Below are 18,009 nucleotides of genomic sequence, written 5' to 3'. Positions count from 1 at the left end.
GTCGATATAAACAACAAATTCATTAAAAACCCTAGCTCCACTGAGATTGACCATCTCGTCGATAGCTCTGTAAGGTCATTACGATTAACATTAGACTCAATAGCGCCTCTAAAAAAGAAACATATAAAACATAGTAAATTAGCTCCGTGGTATAATTCCAAGACACATGAGTTAAAACAAGTATCAAGAAAACTAGAAAGGAAGTGGCGCTCCAGCAACCGTGTTGAAAATCTCCTAGACTGGAAGAATAGTGTTAAAGCATATAAGAAGGCCCTCCACAAAGCAAGAGCTGCCTACTATTCAAAACTAATAGAAGAGAATAAAAACAACCCCAGGTTTCTCTTCAGCACTGTAGCCAGGCTGACTGAGAGTCACACCTCCACCGAACCCAGTATTCCTCGATCCCTAAATAGCAATATCTTTATGAATTTCTTTAATGATAAAATTCTAACCATTAGAAATCAAATCAACCATCTCCTGCCCTCAATTGGCACTAATACCCCATCAAGAATAGAAAACTCAGAAACGGCCAAGAATCTTACCAATTATTTAGACAGCTTCTCTCTGATCAGCCTCGATCAGCTGACCAAAATAATCTCATCTTCTAAACCAACAACTTGTATCTCAGACCCCATTCCTACAAAATTACTTAAAGAAATTCTGCCCCTAATTGACAGTTCATTACTGAACACAATACATCTGTCATTATCATCAGGATATGTACCACAGTCTTTTAAAATAGCTGTAATCAAACCCCTCCTCAAAAAACCCACCTTAGACCCAGAGGTTTTAGCCAATTATCGTCCGATATCTAATCTCCCCTTCCTGTCTAAAATCCTAGAAAAAGTTGTAGCCAATCAGCTGTGTGAGTTTCTCCAGGAAAATAATATATATGAAGACTTTCAGTCAGGGTTTAGAGCCAATCACAGCACAGAGACAGCCTTGGCAAAAGTCACTAATGATCTTCTAATAGCTTCAGATCAGGGGTTTGTGTCTGTCCTCGTTCTGTTAGATCTTAGTGCAGCATTTGACACAATTGACCATAATATTTTATTACAGAGACTAGAACAGTTAATTAGCATTAAAGGAACCGCCCTAAAATGGTTTAAATCCTATTTTTCAGACCGCTCCCAATTCGTGCAAGTTAATGATGAGTCATCTGTGCGCACCAAAGTTAACCATGGTGTTCCACAAGGCTCTGTGCTCGGCCCAATTTTATTCTCATTATATATGCTTCCACTTGGAAACATTATCAGGACACACTCGGTAAATTTCCACTGCTATGCGGATGACACCCAGTTATACTTGTCAATAAAACCTGAACAAAGTAATCAAATAACTAAACTCCAAGCATGTCTCAAGGACATAAAAACCTGGATGACCCGCAATTTTCTCTTATTAAACTCAGATAAAACAGAGGTTCTAATACTTGGCCCTAAACACCTTAGAGATACATTATCTAACGATATAGCTGCGCTAGACGACATTGCCCTTGCTTCCAATGAAACAGTCAGGAACTTGGGAGTGATCTTCGATCCTGATTTATCCTTTAATTCTCACTTAAAACAAATTTCTAGGACAGCCTTTTTTCACTTGCGTAATATCTCCAAAATCAGACATGTCCTTTCTCAAAAGGATGCAGAAAAACTAATCCACGCCTTTGTTACATCCAGACTGGATTATTGTAATTCCTTATTATCAGGCTCCAGCAGTAAGTCGTTAAAGACTCTGCAGCTTGTCCAAAATGCCGCAGCACGTGTCCTGACAAGAACCAAGAAAAGAGAGCACATTTCTCCAGTATTAGCTTCGCTACACTGGCTTCCGGTTAAATCTAGAATAGAATTTAAAATTCTCCTCCTCACCTTCAAGGCCCTTAACAATATGGCACCATTATATCTTAAAGAGCTGTTAGTACCTTATCAACCCACTAGAGCACTGCGCTCCCAGAATTCAGGCTTACTTGTCGTCCCTAAAGTCTCTAAAAGTAGAGTAGGAGCCAGAGCTTTCAGCTATCAAGCTCCTCTCCTGTGGAATCATCTCCCGCTTTCAGTTCGGGAGGCAGACACCATCTGTACGTTTAAGAGTAGGCTTAAAACCTTCCTTTTTGATAAAGCTTATAGTTAGAGCTGGTCCAGGCTTGTCCTAGACCTGCTCTTAGTTAGGCTGCTATAGGTTTAGAAGGTCGGGGGACACATGACACACGGAGCTTCTCTTTCCAGCTTCTCCTTCCTCTTCTCAATCTTTATCACATCAAAGTAATTCATATCCCATCAATACATGTTACTGACTTGACTTCTTCCCCGGAGTCCCTTTGCCTTATCGTCCGCAGATCCAGGGCCGCGGCTGTGGCCACATCATGGATTAGGATCTGGGGATCACGTATCAGAGATCGTAATGGTGGATCCAGTATGGCGGATTCTGCATCGTGCTGGCTGATCGTGATAACAAAGGCAGATCCTTTATCGTGTTGGCATCAGATACTGGTAGTGGACCACGACCGAGGTGGCAGCTGATGATGGATCCTAATGGCGGCAGTGGACAATAACTGTGGACTATAGTGGCATCCGATCTTGATGGTGGATCATGATCTTGCTGGCTGCTGACCATGGACTATGATTGCAGCAGGACTGCTCGATACATAGTATTTCTCCTCAGACACTTGACCATTAATGACATTAATCCACCAATTCACTGACCTTCAGTTATACTTCAAAATGTTTACCCTAATCAATGCTGCTAAAACCTTTATCTTGTTGATGTTCTACTTTACACTTGACATCCATTGCACTTCTGTCCGTCCTGGGAGAGGGATCCCTCACATGTGGCTCTCTCTGAGGTTTCTACGTTCTTTTTTTTCCCTGTTAAAAGGGTTTTTAAGTAGTTTTTCCTTACTCTTGTTGAGGGTTAAGGGCAGAGGATGTCACACCATGTTAAAGCCCTATGAGACAAATTGTGATTTGTGAATATGGGCTATACAAATAAAATTTGATTGATTGATTGATTGATTGACATGAACACTTGCCCACCACTGTTATAAAAATCGTCCCACAAATGACCTATGAAAGCTGTTAAGTTTGTTGCTATATGAGATGATTCTCCTCCCCCTCCAGTGCTCACCTTGCAGCTGTCAAACACCACCATGCAGTGAGGGTCCTTGGTGCTGGGTGACGAGGATGATGGGTCGACTTCAGGAGCCACGATGATTGGCTCAGACTGGTCCCAGAAGGAGTACTGACAGAAGACGAAGTTGGAGAGGTACTGGGGTAGACCAGTGGCCTGCAGGATCTTAATCTGCAGAGGATGCACAGGCCAAAGGTCATTTAAACATATTTATAATTAAAAATAAAATGCAAAATCGGACTCTTTCTGACTAATCACAGTAGACACAAGGGAAAGTGCCACTCTGATGATGTATTAGTCTTACCATGCATATAAATTTGCGATCCTGGATCTCGGTGTCTTGGTTGTTTTCTGGTTCGTCTCCTCCAGCTATGTTGTCCTCTAAGCCGCCTCCAACCCGCACCACCTCCACATGGAGACGCCCAGCAACCTGATCACAGAGAGAGGAGGGAACACATAGACACAATGGAAGATTTAACATTTAATAATCCTACTGTCTTTATCTTTTCCTAGAATTTTGGAATAATTCATAATCATTGTAGTAACAACATTATGGTCTTAATGTGACTTTTGACCCTGACATGTTTCCCTCACTCTGGACAAGTGTCAGAGGGATCACTACAAATGGATATAATGTCTTAATGGAACAATACATTTCATCTAGCTAATCTGATAAAATGTTCCTAATTTAAAACTGCTTCAGTTTTGACCGGAAGATGAGAATGAAATGAGGGAAAATGAAGTTAAAACAGGCAGCATGGACTTTTACCTGACTGAGATATTTAGGATATAACAGGATACATCAAATTTTTTACATTCTGTGTAACTCAACAGTATCCCTACCTCTCCCTTCTGGTTGATGATGGGAATGGCGTACTGCAGCTTGACATCGTAGAAAAGACAGGACAGGAAAACATTGGCAACGCCGATCAGACTGTGGTTTTCCTGCTCGTCGAAGAACGGGTCGGCCCGACGGAAATATGAGCGCATCACCTAGACAAGAGAAACCGAGAATATATTTTAAATAAATGCAAGTTTTATCATTTGATCATTATTCAAAAGTTAACAAAGACGTATTTCCTCATTACATAATCAATACAGTCATTTAAAGCATGTGTACACTCCTGCTACTGATGGTGATGTCATAGTGACCAGGCAAGGTTATGTTTTTAAGACTTGAAATGACAAAGTTGCCATGCTAACTCACTGGGTTGTCTTGGTGATGTTGGTGGTAGTCCTGCCACTCCTGGTACAGCTCTCTCATGTCCACCAGTCGGTTCTCCATCTTCTCCAAGCTCCAGATCTGTTTCCCTCGACAACGACGTCGGACTTGAATCGCTGGTTCACTGAGCACAGCATCCCTCTACACACAGACACATACAAGTGTGATTAGGTTATGGATTACGAGCAGAAGACAGGAAACTTGCTCATGAGTGTGTTCGTGTTTGTTTGCGACACCTTGCGGTTTGCGTTGAGGTTGTCTGATGGGATCTGCAGAGTGACTCTGTACTCAGTGTGTCGCTCCAGCTCGTCGGCGATAAAACAGGCTTCTTGCACCAGGAGGTTTGCCCTCACGATCTGTTCCCTCAACCTTCTCAGACTCCTCACCAACACTGCCTCCCTGCAGGGGGATGTCAGGGAAGAAGAGGAAATGTTAAATCTGCAACACAACAAGCATGCACATACCGACACACTCACAGACACTCACCTGTCCTCATTCCACTGCCTCAGTCTGCTCTGAGCGCTGGTTGAATGGCTCATCCCTCCCATGCTGAGTCTCTCCAGGCTGCGGTAGTGGGACTGTTGTCCTGGACCTTGCTGGCCGGGCGTCGGCGCTCCAGACTGACCTGTGGACAGACGGTCCGGGTTCAGCTTCTTGCGGAGCTGCTGGAGTTCCTGCTCGTACATCTGCCTCTGCCGCTCCAGAGCAGAGCGCTTCTCCTCTTCATGCTGCCGCTCCAGAGACTGGAGGACGGCCTGCATGGGGTCTGACAGGACACAACAGAAAACAGTCAGAAAACAGACACAGGAAAATGAACATTGCAGTACATAGATATTTCATTTTGCCAACGTGTCCTTACCATTATTGCCTAGGGCTTTCATCATGACCTCTGTTTGGGCGAACTCGTAGGAGAAGCTGACTTCACTGGAAACCTCGCTGGCTGTGTCACCATCTGCATCCAGCTGCTCGCTGCTGCCACTGTTCTTCATTACTCCACCCTCACCATACTCTTCCTCCATTCCTCGGGAACGTCGCTTAGGCAGGTTGATCCTGCAGGTAGGACGCAGGTTTATTACTTCTGATCTTTGGTATCATTCGGTTAATTTGCTCAAAACCTGATCGACAGCAATTAGGTAATAATTGCTCCATCTTCAATTTGTCTGATGTCACACGATGAAACTTTGACATACATACAAGTTTGGTATGTTTAATAATAACAATAACAACATTAAGTTAAAATGTAAAATAATACATGATTAACTAATTAACACCAAATAGAGTAGAAGGATATCCGATGACATGAAAAAACTATGGGAATTAACAACAACATTTTAACTTTATTTTCCAAACAACATAAAAACATTTAGGGATTGTATAAAATTACCTAAAGAAGTGATTGTTTCCCCAGAAGATTCGGTCTCCATGGTGAAGCTGCAGAGCGCTGGTTACTGGAGAACCATTAACACATGTCCTATAACAAAATGGAAACAGCAGTGTCATTCGGATTTACTCTTAAAACCTGATGTTTCTGTTTGTTAACGAATTATTGATCCTTGCAGTGTTGCTTTCCTCCCTAAAAACTGAGAGTTGCTCAACACTGGAGCCTGGCTCTGTTATGCAACTTACCGAGCGTTGCGATAAGGGGTGAGGACAACGGCAGTGTCTGGCGTAATGTCGATGATACAGTGTTCTCCCTGGATACCCATCCCACACAGCTGGATGTCCTGAGAGTCTGCTGAACCCACTTTGGTGTGTTCCTGAGACACAACATTTAAAGATGTTTTCAGCAGAAAATTTGACAAATACTTAAATGTGACATGTGACATCATGCTCAGTGGAGTACACCTACTCCTATACCTACAAGTTTGTATTTAATTTATCAGTTCTTATCCAGGCCAATAAACATCAATATATTTAATCTTGAAAGCTGTTTGATGCTTTCCACTCCAGCAGCTACTGTCAGTCACATGACATCTGCCGATTAGTTGTTAAAATGCAACTTCAGTTTGTATAATGCAAACAGTGTGCATTTGTATTTTCTATGTCAGCAGAGATGTGATGTTTGAATCTGAGTCAAACACAGAAGCTAAATGATTAGTGACACTGTTGTTTGGTCAATAAGAGAAAACACAAGAGATAATTAAGAAGATGAGAGCATGAGGAGCACAGTGTGTATGTACCTTCAGGTAGTACACCAGCAGTTCATTAAGAGCAGGATCAGCATTGAGGTTGACGAGAAAGCTCTTGTCATCTCCGACTTTAATCCCTGATGACTGGAGAGAAATACCCAGACTCTCTAACTGCTTCTGACGCTCCTGCAAACACACACAAGGACAAACATCATACTCACACAGGGATTAAAAAGAGAAATGCAGAAAATCTATTTAATTATTAGATTTTTGTTTGTCCGACCTGTGCAACCTCCTCCGTTTTGCGAAGCTTTTGCTCCCATGTGATGGTCATCTCTTGAATCAACTTCTCAGACTCTTCCAGGCGCTCCTTCAGCTCAGGAGCCTTTAAAGACTGGAGAAAGAAAACTGTGAATGAGAGCGGGGGAAAGCTGAGACTTTAACATGCAGATTTCTAAGATTTTGAAGCTGTCTCACCTCTGCCTGAGTGAGCTGCACTCGCAGTTTCTCTACTTCCTCTCTGAGCTCCCTGATGATACGAGCGTTGGGGTCTTCATTAACGACAGCATGGTTGACTATGCTCTTAGCTCGGTCTGCGTAGCGCAGCGTCGACAGCGTCTCCTCATAATTGTCTGCTGAAGGACTCACGGTTGCAACCATCGCTGTGCGACTGTTGCCCCCCAGACAGTCCTGGACACAGGAGAGAGAGGCAGGGAGAGAGAAAGGAGTAGAAATTAGATGTGTTGCGTTTATGAGACAAAGAGAAAAATGCACAATAGAATGTATTTCCTCTCTGTGGTGGACATGCAAGTCTATTGTTTCTGTACCTTTAGCAGCCATGTCAGAACAGAGTCTCTGTAAGGGACAAACTTGGTCTTGTTTTTGGCAGTCCCCTGTTCAGCCAGCGCAGAGATCACCAGGCCGAGAGTCGTCAGAGACCTGAAACACACACATACACACAAAAACAATGAGAGGGGCTTTTCACTTGCTGCAGTGCGACGATCTGCAAGTAAATAACATCAAATTCACCAGAACTGTAACATAATCTCTATGATTTCTTACACATTTTCAGGTTCAGTGCACGTGCAGAGTGATATGACAACTCTCTATTGAAATAATACAAATGGGAAACAAATGTAACACGGCGGTAAACCATCTGGACTTCAGGTTCAAGTAAACAGCCTAAATGGGAAAACAACCAATCATGAGTTTGTAAATGTGTGGTCGGTTTTTGCATACTTGTTGATGTTGCTTCCTTCTTTCAGTCGTTCTCCTGCGGCTCCAGTTTTTGCTGCTCGTTCACTCCCAGCCAAATCTACCAGACTCAACCGACTGACCTTTTCACCACTCGTCTAGAAAAAGAGAGACAGAGAAAGAAACGTCAGATTATTAACTTAAAAGAGAACAGTTAAACTGACAAACTTGCTTACATTTTTTACTTAAACTTTGCTGTATTTTTTTTTAACTGTAACCTACTGTTCATCAAAAACTTGCTTTTTCTGTCCACAAGTCTTTTAAAACTAAGCACTTTTCTATTCAAGTTGGTGGAAATTTATAGTTAATCCTACCTCAGACTTTGTCTCTTTTAGTACTATCTAGTTACAACAGGCTATATTAAACATGAAATACTACTGTGCAGAAAGAATTACACCAACCAACTTGAAACTGACATACTGTATGTAACTCAAAGCAATAAATGCCACTGTCATCAGGGCATGTTCTGTTGGTTTAGAAGCTAACAGCATCACACAGCTCGGTGGCGTTGGAGTATGACATGGTTGAGCATTTTCAATTCTGTCCATGTTTCGCCTGATCATCTTCTTACAGCTGGCACACATTTCTGATTCAGGGTAGGATTCCATATGGCAAAGAGCGATGTAATGTCCAGCCTGTTCTTTAGACATACAAATATGCGGGAGCTGGAACATTTACGCAGATCTGGATGTGCTGACACTCCTGAAAGACAGCACCGTGCATCCACATAAGGTCTGACCAACCTCCGATGGGACATTAATCACCAGAGACTCCACACCGAGACAATCACCTGCTGACTTGTCAACAGCTTTCAACTGAGCACCGCCCTGATTTGTGAGCATCAGAGCAACACAGAACCCAGAGATAAATAACGAGGCATTTACTTTTCATCAGAAACCTCCCCTCATTCATTAGCTGTGAAGTGAATTTGGGCTGGAAGCTTTGGTCCATTCTTGCTCTTTTCTCACTGTCTTTAACATAACAGCAACCATTCAGTTCCACAATGTGCTGTCAGGCTTTGGTTTCCCATCTTTAAGTATTTTGTTGACAGTTTCGCTCTGTGTCTTTCCAAGAGCTGTTGAGGATATAGAGATCACTTCCCCATCTGTACTGTACAGATCAGATTCCCTTCAGGCCGAGCTTGACAAGCCAGTAGCTGACAAAGCTGAATGTAACACCCGATCTACACCTGCACCCAAAGCAGAACGTCCGCTGATGCAGTCCTGTGTCTGCACTGGACCGGGGACCTGCTACTCTACAAAAACATGCTGTTGACTAACTGTATCTGATAAAGAACTACTCAGGTGTTCTTTCTAAATGTAATACAGAAAAATATAAACCTTTTAAATATACATATTATTATATATCAGCAAGAATAACAACCCAGTGACCCCTGACACTGATTTACTCATATTATCATAAAAATTACAGTTAAGTAATCCTTAAGTCCTTAAGTCTCATGAGAATTGAATGTAAAACCCAACTCCAGATTGTTATTTATTTCTGCTTACAAACACAGCTACATAAATCAACTCCACAAATTAAGTTGAATTTCTCTTTGATTCTCTCTCTCTCTCTTTATTGCTGCTCCCTCCCTCTCATTCACTTCTCTCTCACTCTTCTTTTAAAACGAGTCAGGAACCCTGACTGACTCATCCTTCACTTTGCCAAGTGCTGGCTCATGTGGTAACTGCTGGGTCTCCACTTTGCAATGCAAAGTGCCTTGAGATGATTTATATCGTGCAATAAAAATGTAATCAAATTTCATTGAAATGAATTGAATCAGTACTGCATTAAGTCATTGTTTTATGTAAGAAGTGGTACGTGAGTTGAAGCAGAATCTGTGTTTGACTGAACAATAATGTTCTGAAAACCCTGTCACCCTGTCTCTGTCTGTTCCTAAACCTTTGGAAGGTACGACATCATTAACAGTGTCTATTTTAAGCACCTGAAACTGTTGTACAGCAGCTAAATTTAGTCCCTCGTTCCTCCACTCGCCAAACAGTTTTAGCTCTTAAGTTCCTCAAAGGGGTCTTGGTCCCCCTGGTAAAGTTGCTTTAAACCCAAGAGCTCAATGCTGAAAAGACCCAGTCATGAAATGAACTGATACAGATCAGCCTGTGGCCGAGAGTAAAGCAAACTATTAAACAAACAAGAGATATGTATCCGTAACTCTGAGCAAAATGAGATCAAAAGACAGATAAAACCTGTTTTGGTTGTTGTTGTAAAATAATATTTGAGAGGCAAACAGATGGAGAGGAGGCAAAGCTGGTGAATGTGTACATCAGCACATACAGGGGGAAGTAACAACTTACTGTAATTGATTTATAACAACTGCTTAATGCAATAACCAGTGACTGGACCTTAACGTACAGCACCAGGCCCTTTTACCTGGTGGTGTTACACTCTGAAAGAAACATCAGGAAACCAGCTCTTTTTTTCAGTGCACATCATTGATGAATGAATGTATTAAGGACTTTTATTATGAAATGAAAACACCAAGTGGTTTTATTTATATTATTGTTTTAACTAGTGCCGGGTAATAAAATCAATAATTATCGCAACACAAAAGTCCAATATATATATACATACATATATAGATATTGATACAATCCTTTTGCATTGCACAGCAAGGAGGTATAACGTGCAATTGATCAACCTCAGGTGTGTAATGTTTTGTCTAGTGTCATTCTCTGCCCATAAAAAACAGCAAAAGAGAAATAATAATGTGACATTTATTGTGATGATCTGTGTCAATATCTACTGATTTTTCTTTTTTTATCTTGGCTGGTGAGATAGTGAGGAGAATAAAATGCCAGCTCTTGTGGCATCGTCTTCCCAAATAAAAGATTCAGTTACCAGGAGAGAGGACACCAGAGTCAGTAACCAAATCAGCAGGAAGGACATTCAGCTTGTCAGCCTTGGCAGCTTTAAGGTTTTAGCACAGAACAAGTGTCAGGGCATCATAACTACACATGCTTGTCATTATGGATAAACATGCAAAAGATCGTCTGGAGTCAGCAAAGCAGGGATCAAAACAGCAAACAACTGAGGGTTTGGTAACAAACAGGGACAAAGTACTAACAGAATGAACTTTGAATGGAGTGTCTGAGCACACCATGCCACTGAAAGGAAATCCTTTGATGAGCTGTCGAGCTGCAGAATGACTCATCCAGCACTGAGTGACTCTGCTGTCTGCTTCACACAGATCCTCAGGCAGTAGATGGTGCAGATGAGCTCCACTTCTATATTTACAGTCAATCCTCTAAAGCAATTCAGTTTGATGATTTGACATAGCCTATTTTTATACACATCCAATTAGTCATGTGATAGAACAACACAAGAGAAATGTGCAAAGTTTCAGTGCTTCTCCCTTTAGAGATGGATGAGAAATTTATGCATTTTACATGTTGTCATCCTTTTCAAGACATGTTACTGATGAAATACACTGATATGCTGAAATAAAGGCAAAAGCATCATGGCTTAGCGAGGGGAGTTATATTACAGCAGATTACAGCAGGGCTTCATAGACGAAAACAACAGTGAAATAACAATGAAGAAGATTCAGACCCAGGTAAGGTTCCTGCTGACCAACTGAGTAAAGATCAGTAGGTAAAAGACATGTCTGTGATAATCTTAATGGATTTTAATCTTCCAACTTTTCACAGACCCCCATTTGAGAACCACTGATAAGGTTCAGGATGATGAGAAGTTACTGCAGTGGAAGATCCTTTGTCTCTGTTACTATTAATAACTGGCGCCGTTATCATTGCTGATGTTATTATTGATATATTAACTGGGTACTGTTACTGTCATAAGAACAAACAGTATGACAGTGGTTAACTACAACAGCTCTCCTCTAGCTGCCCCTCTCTTCTCTCTCCCCCACTTTCTCCTCTTTATATGTGGCTGTTTACATACACACTGTGCATGAATTTAGCACTCTGGGGACTATACCAGATGGATGATAGTACGGCTTCTCATTGCCTTGGGAACATTATTTCATTGTTCAGCAGTCAACGTATTAACTGTTGTTTTCAGAAAGTATTTTGCACACTGAGCACTTTTTATTGTCCACTCGCTTCTTCAGCATTTTGAGGACAGGTCTAACATCCTCCACACAGCAACTGCTTATTAACAACAAGCAACACAATGTGGAAGATAAAACAGGTAACTGAACTACACCCCAACCGCAGCACATGACGTGCCACAATATAGGCTCTGAACATCATTCACACTGTACTGAAATAAACAGGTGTCTGGTTAATTGGGGGGGCTTGAACCGGTCATAAATAAGTTTCTGTTAAGAATATGAGCTAATTTGAATTTTTTTGTTAATTTAAAATTTAAATACATGTAATTAAAAATAAATCTATTTAGAAAGTGGAGAGAATAAAAATCCCCAGAGAAAAATAAACAACTGATACAAGCAACTACAGGATGTGACAGCTAAGTGATTCACTCGCTGACTACACAGTGTTGGCTGTTTGCTTGATGAATCTAGTGACTGACTGACTTTGTGACTCTGGAAGTTCCTTGAAAACAGATCATCCTGTATCAGCTGACGGTCTCACAGTCAAGCCTGTGAATTATTAACAGGATTCACTGGTGACAGGTTGGTCTGGAAAAAGAGAAAGAGCAGCGGAGGCTAAGTGGGTCAGCGGGTACAGAGAATTAGCCATTTAGGTCTTTTCTCAGAGTTCTGGTCAGACCGCTGAGCTGACATCACCCTCCAGCAGCTGATTGATCAAAAACCCGCCAGTCACTGTTTGTACAGTCCAAGTGCACAAAATGACACACAGATGGAGTCTGGGACAACAGAGGACCAGAGAGTAGTTTCACGTGTCCTGGAACAGTTCAACGTCCCGGACAAACGGGAGAAATCACGGTCAAATACTATCTATTATCTGTGTCATTAACAGAGTCGCTGTATCAGTGAATGGAGCCTTAACTGCCACAAGAACAACTTGTGGCTGAGAGTGCAGCTTCATGTTGAATGTTTCGTTAGCCGTCACACTGTGGCCTATCATTGCAGCTTGCTGTTAGATTATGTTGACAGCTGATGCCTGGTCACTGCACTGACTGTGCTCAGTGAGAGACAATATTTTCATGTTCGTTGCACCGCTGGTAATTCCATCCCTCCACCCTGCTTTCTCGCAGTGTGGGCAAAACATGTTTCCTTCTCCATCCATAGTGTTGCACCTTAGCCTGGGGTATTTGCCTCTCAATTCGGGCCAGACTCATTATCCTTATTAGAATTAGACCCACTTAGTTTTTTAGAAAAAACTTGTTGAGATGTGTTTGACCATGTCTTATCTCTGTTGTTACATGAATTTTTGATGGAATGGTGGTTTGCAGTTTAAAGCATGCACTTTATAGGCCTATGGTATTGGACCCAAGCCTCAAGGAAATTAACGATCACATATTGTTTATATCTGAAGTGGCTACTGTTGAGTTTCTATACGTTATTTACTGTTCTCTGACAACAGAAAGAGCTGAGCTTCTTTAAAAATACTGGAATAAGTAAACAAGTACAACAATGGCTTCTCTGGGCTCCAACCCCCATGCAGGTGCCATAGCCATTGTTTCCTGCGCCCTGTGGCTGCAGAAGCAGAGCGTATACAATCCCTTTGCAGTGACCATGATCCTTTAACTCCAACTGTGACAGCAGCAATCCACACCCCGTGACTATCCCAGACCTACCCCCTGCAGCAGAAGAAGGCTCCACTCCCTGTGGAGGCCGCGAAAAAAGCCAATTATCTAGTGGACTTTTACAATTACACATGATTGATGGCTAAACTAAATCAACCACACACTCAGAACAATCGAGAGCTCGCTTCAGCAGCATCAGCAGCACCGGGAGAAATCCTGCCGCGTCAGTTGGCCGTCAAAACATCCATAACGCCTCCCTGGCAAGGACCACCACAGATTGAATCCAATGATTTGTATTATTAGGTCTTACCCCAGACTTCAAGTCCTTGAGTGTGTGTGTGAGGATGATGTTGAAGACAGCGTGCGATCGACTGCTCTCCTCATTCATGTTGGTTGCAGCGACCGTCCGAGACTTATTCCCCTCTGACATTAGAGACTCAATGTCCTGTCAGAAAGACAGAAATCACACCTTGATTAATAAGTAATAATAATGTCTTCCCATTTAGACTGGACTGCTTTTGTGGAACATCATACACACCACTGTGTTTGACATACTCCTGGCTTGTTTATATATTTGATAATCTCTGTGAAGAGTTGTAGGTGAGGGTTAATATTATGGGCCTGGAAGCCTTCTGGTTTTCGTTTATAGTTTAACCAATCACGTTAGATTGCTGGAAAACGACATTGACAGAAATCATCTTTTTAATATATCTGTTTTCATATAAAGATAGCTGTCAATAAAGGTTAGTCAAAATGACGTGTGGACCTAAAACACCTGTATCAGTGTCTGTGTGGAAGAACATTTGACTTGTGTGAAACTATGAGTATGAACATTGTGCTTAAAACGAAAGAGACTGGGAGCCACAAAATAATGTCCTTTGCCCCCAGAGGCTAATTCATCATCAGACGATAGCTGATGGCCTCCACGATTGTATATTTGCTGACCATTTTACTTAATAAAGAGTGCCTATATAGGAAGCCTTGTTTAAACAACAAAATGTTATTAATTCAAACACTTTGAGCCAACCTCTTTCTGTCTAGTAGATGTTGGGGGTATGATTGAGGGAATCGCTAAAATTGACATTAACGTGTAACAAAAACTATTTAAGAAAAGTATTTTACCTTGTAGCAGGCCACTGCTAGTCGAGATAGGCCATCCACATAAGGACCCAACACCTTATGCTCCCTCACCCTCAGAGTTTGTCGACCCCTGGACAGAAACCCAAAACAGGTTAATAAAAACAGACAAACAACAATGTCCCACTTACTAAAACCCCTTTATCTGCTGTAATAGTAGGAATGACAAAATAAACTCTGGTTCTGGAGACCACTACAACATTCCCCAGTTCACATAGACTTTTTAACACTTTGCTCTCAGACTCTGATTCAAACTTGCTGTGGGCCTGAGAACTTCATCATTCTGCAAAGCCCATATGGCTGTCAGATGGTCCTCTCCTCTTTGGCCTGTTTTACAGAGGTTGGAGGTCATGCAGCGAATGAAGGTCAGAGGTTATGTTGTCTGGGGCAGCAGACACAGGCCTGTGCTGCTGATTTACTGCTGACCTGCTGGACATGAACTGGCGTCCGTCAGTGACTGCATGGCAGGATGATGATCCTTTTATCCACTGACCACAGCAGCTGGTGATAACAGAGTCGACCATAGACTTTCTCTGTTCTACCAACTAACATGTAGTTTAGAACTGAAAATGACTCAGGATACTGTCTGTTTGCTTAAAAATATGGAGAAAATATGGATGAACTGTGGAGTTCAGTGCGGAAAGCAGCTATAAAGATAACATATATCTGAGGTTAATGCCCCAGTGTTTGTTACATTCTAAATTCCAATTAAGTGCAATGAAACTCCTGTCCATGGGTCATTTGTAAATTAATCTAACATGACTCTGGATCAACATTTATGTTTGGGCATTTTTGCCTTTAGTAATAGGACAGTGCAAGCGTGAAATGAAAAGAGAGAATGGGGAAGACACACAGCAAAGGGCCGGGTCGCTGCAGAAGGCTCCAGCTTCTATTAAATTAAATTAAAATCCTTCCACCAAGTATTACATTTCAATCAGCTGCAATAACTTAAATTTGCTCTAACAGGATGTTAACATAACAAAGTCATAATCTGCATAAAATTTGGCTTGTGCAAGGGAATGTAAAAACAAATGCAGCTCTGTAGGTGGGTAGTGCTTAGGCCACTGTGGCCTACAGTTCAATCTGTGAAATCAGAGGTTGAGGTCGTACCCTTTGGGGTCAAGCAGATCCCGGACCTTCTCGTTGTAGATCTCCATGTAGGAAACCTCAACAGTGAAGCTCTCCTGCTCCCGCTGTTCCTTCTGGGTTCGGTCAAACAAAGCACTGCACAGGCGCGGAATCAGACCTGGCTGGTCCACTGAACCCATCATTGTGTACGACTTTCCCGAGCCTGCAGACAACACAGACACACACACACTCAAACGTGATGTAATGGTGCTACTTGAGATTTAATAGGTGTATGAGAATAAATGTATTATATGATGACAGACTTTGAGTCATGCTACTCCCTCTGAGTCATTGACTGTCATATAAAACCTCATGTATTATACAACTCATCTTGACACTGGACCTCATTGATTAATTCCAACTTGTTTATTGACATATTTGTAGTGTGGGGATAGTTTATTACCGTTGAATTAAGGGGAAGGTGCAAATCATGCCTAACGCAATAAAGCAGGCCATTGCAGATATCTACAACGTCTGCCTGACATTGGTGAGGTGTGTTTGAGTCACAGCAACAATGTGCATATCTATGATGTCTCTGAGCTTTGGCATGTTGTTCCTTCTGGAGAAAGGAGAGGCTGGCCAAGCTTCCTGCCACAACACATCCACACTGACACGCCTCTTAATCATTTAACTAAACAAAGGCACTTTGCTATTAATGGGAAATAGACATGTTAACTTTTGCCAAGGGGGTTATTTTTTCACCCCTGGCTTGTTTGTTTTTTGGATGTTTTTTGTTGTTGTTGTTGTTATTGTTTGTAGGATTACGCAAAAACTACTGAACGGATTTACACGAAACTTGGGGGAAGGATGGGACATGGGCCAGGCAATTCGATTTTGGCAAGGATCGGGACAAAAGGGTGGATCCAGGATTTTCTTCACATATTTAACATTGAGAAATAGGGCTTAGTCAGGGTATGTGCGTACTGTGCACAGCTCGGAACAGTGAGGTACATCACAGGAATTTACCAGTTTGTCCATAGGCAAATATACAGGCATTGTAGCCCTGGAAGGCATTGTTGAGAAGACTCTCCCCAAGGCACTGGAACACCACCTCCTGACCTGGAGACACACACACATACAAACAGAGCATGTCATCCTGTGCAACTGTGAACAATCTCTATTCAAAGCTTGGAATGACGATGACATGACAATAACAGTGTTAATAAACTAACCTGCAAATTTCTCTTTTTCTGTCTCATCCATGGACCAGAAACAGTGATCGTAGGCAAAGACCTGGAGACACAGCATAAAGAATACCAGCATTAGAGACACGCAGGCTGGTTCAAACACAGCAACACTAACAATCAACTAACATTTCCTCCTCCAAAAAAGCAGCAAATTCCTCCAAGTCTGAGTGGTTCTTACTTCAGAATAGACTCAGTTTGTGGCTCAATCTTTTGAAAGCTCGGATATTTATGATAATGTGATGCTGGTGTGCCAAAAGATTAAGTATATTTTTATTTGTGAAACCTGTACTAAAGAATAACTTAACAAGAAGCTGATCTTCTGATATCCACCTGATAACACATAGCCTAAAATTATGACTTTAATCATACAACTTTTTTCTCATAAAATTTAAATTTTACTCTCACGTAATATTATAACAACCCTTAATATTCATAGTATATTTTTTGGTGGGAGAAAACAAATATGAATGTTGTTTGTACATGTAAATAATAAATGTTATTCTTAAATATCTAAGAAACTAAATCTAGATATGTAGCATGTGTGGGCATTTTCAGGTGAAAGAAAAACACATGAGGGAAATATCAATATATAGTAAAGTTAATAAGAGAAGGTTCCTAGCAAGTAGTTTTCCTGAGATGTTAAATACTAATTTAAAAAAGGCTCTGTTAGAAAATATATTTAAACAAATTATTGTTTTTTAGCACTGCCTTTACAGTTGCACACAGCTCATAAACTACTAAGTTGAAGAAACACATTGGCTTCTTTGTTTGACAAAGGTGATTCACTACCATGGAATTAGCTCAGTGTTAAAAATGTCTGTGTGTGTTTGTGTGTGCCGATACCTTGGACTGATTCCTGATGAAGTTGGGAGGTTCAAGGTCCAGGGGAGCATGTGGAAAGAGAGATAAAAAACATTTAGTGCAGATGTCAGAGAGGATGCAGTATGCTAGACATTCAGAGTCAACATACTCTGAATGTTGGCTCATGTGGTTCCAGATTGAGAGCAGAAATCATTTACGTATTTAAGTGTCTGTCCAATTTTTTTCCATAATAAAAAGTAGAGAATAAGTGAACAGAGACAGACAAAGAGAGAGTCACAGTCACTGGCCTCAAGCCTTCCTTCTTTTCACTTTAGTAAACACTTGATTGAATATCAACCTTTTGTGTGTGTGTGTGTGT

General features: G+C 41.5%; 1 protein-coding gene across 4 annotated transcripts in view; it reads right to left on the bottom strand.

The window, feature by feature from the left end:
* Positions 1-18,009, bottom strand: part of kif13ba (kinesin family member 13Ba) — a 51,719-nt gene that overhangs the window by 14,225 nt on the left and 19,485 nt on the right. For all 4 annotated transcript variants that reach the window (XM_034571534.1, XM_034571541.1, XM_034571549.1 and 1 more), the window contains exons 4-23: positions 17,673-17,685; positions 16,815-16,875; positions 16,609-16,701; positions 15,625-15,805; positions 14,500-14,587; positions 13,688-13,822; positions 7,711-7,823; positions 7,299-7,410; positions 6,949-7,161; positions 6,755-6,865; positions 6,523-6,657; positions 5,969-6,099; positions 5,727-5,813; positions 5,202-5,392; positions 4,829-5,108; positions 4,579-4,741; positions 4,328-4,483; positions 3,964-4,113; positions 3,425-3,550; positions 3,118-3,291 (exon numbers count right to left, since the gene is read on the bottom strand). In XM_034571534.1, coding sequence (XP_034427425.1) covers positions 3,118-3,291; positions 3,425-3,550; positions 3,964-4,113; positions 4,328-4,483; positions 4,579-4,741; positions 4,829-5,108; positions 5,202-5,392; positions 5,727-5,813; positions 5,969-6,099; positions 6,523-6,657; positions 6,755-6,865; positions 6,949-7,161; positions 7,299-7,410; positions 7,711-7,823; positions 13,688-13,822; positions 14,500-14,587; positions 15,625-15,805; positions 16,609-16,701; positions 16,815-16,875; positions 17,673-17,685 — 2,713 coding nt within the window. The remainder of the gene's footprint in view (positions 1-3,117; positions 3,292-3,424; positions 3,551-3,963; positions 4,114-4,327; positions 4,484-4,578; positions 4,742-4,828; positions 5,109-5,201; positions 5,393-5,726; positions 5,814-5,968; positions 6,100-6,522; positions 6,658-6,754; positions 6,866-6,948; positions 7,162-7,298; positions 7,411-7,710; positions 7,824-13,687; positions 13,823-14,499; positions 14,588-15,624; positions 15,806-16,608; positions 16,702-16,814; positions 16,876-17,672; positions 17,686-18,009) is intronic.

Source organism: Hippoglossus hippoglossus, chromosome 3, assembly GCF_009819705.1.
Source record: "Hippoglossus hippoglossus isolate fHipHip1 chromosome 3, fHipHip1.pri, whole genome shotgun sequence".
Lineage (NCBI taxonomy): Eukaryota > Metazoa > Chordata > Actinopteri > Pleuronectiformes > Pleuronectidae > Hippoglossus > Hippoglossus hippoglossus.
The sequence above is the reverse complement of the archived record's forward strand: the minus strand, read 5'-3'. Positions and strand labels throughout refer to the sequence as shown.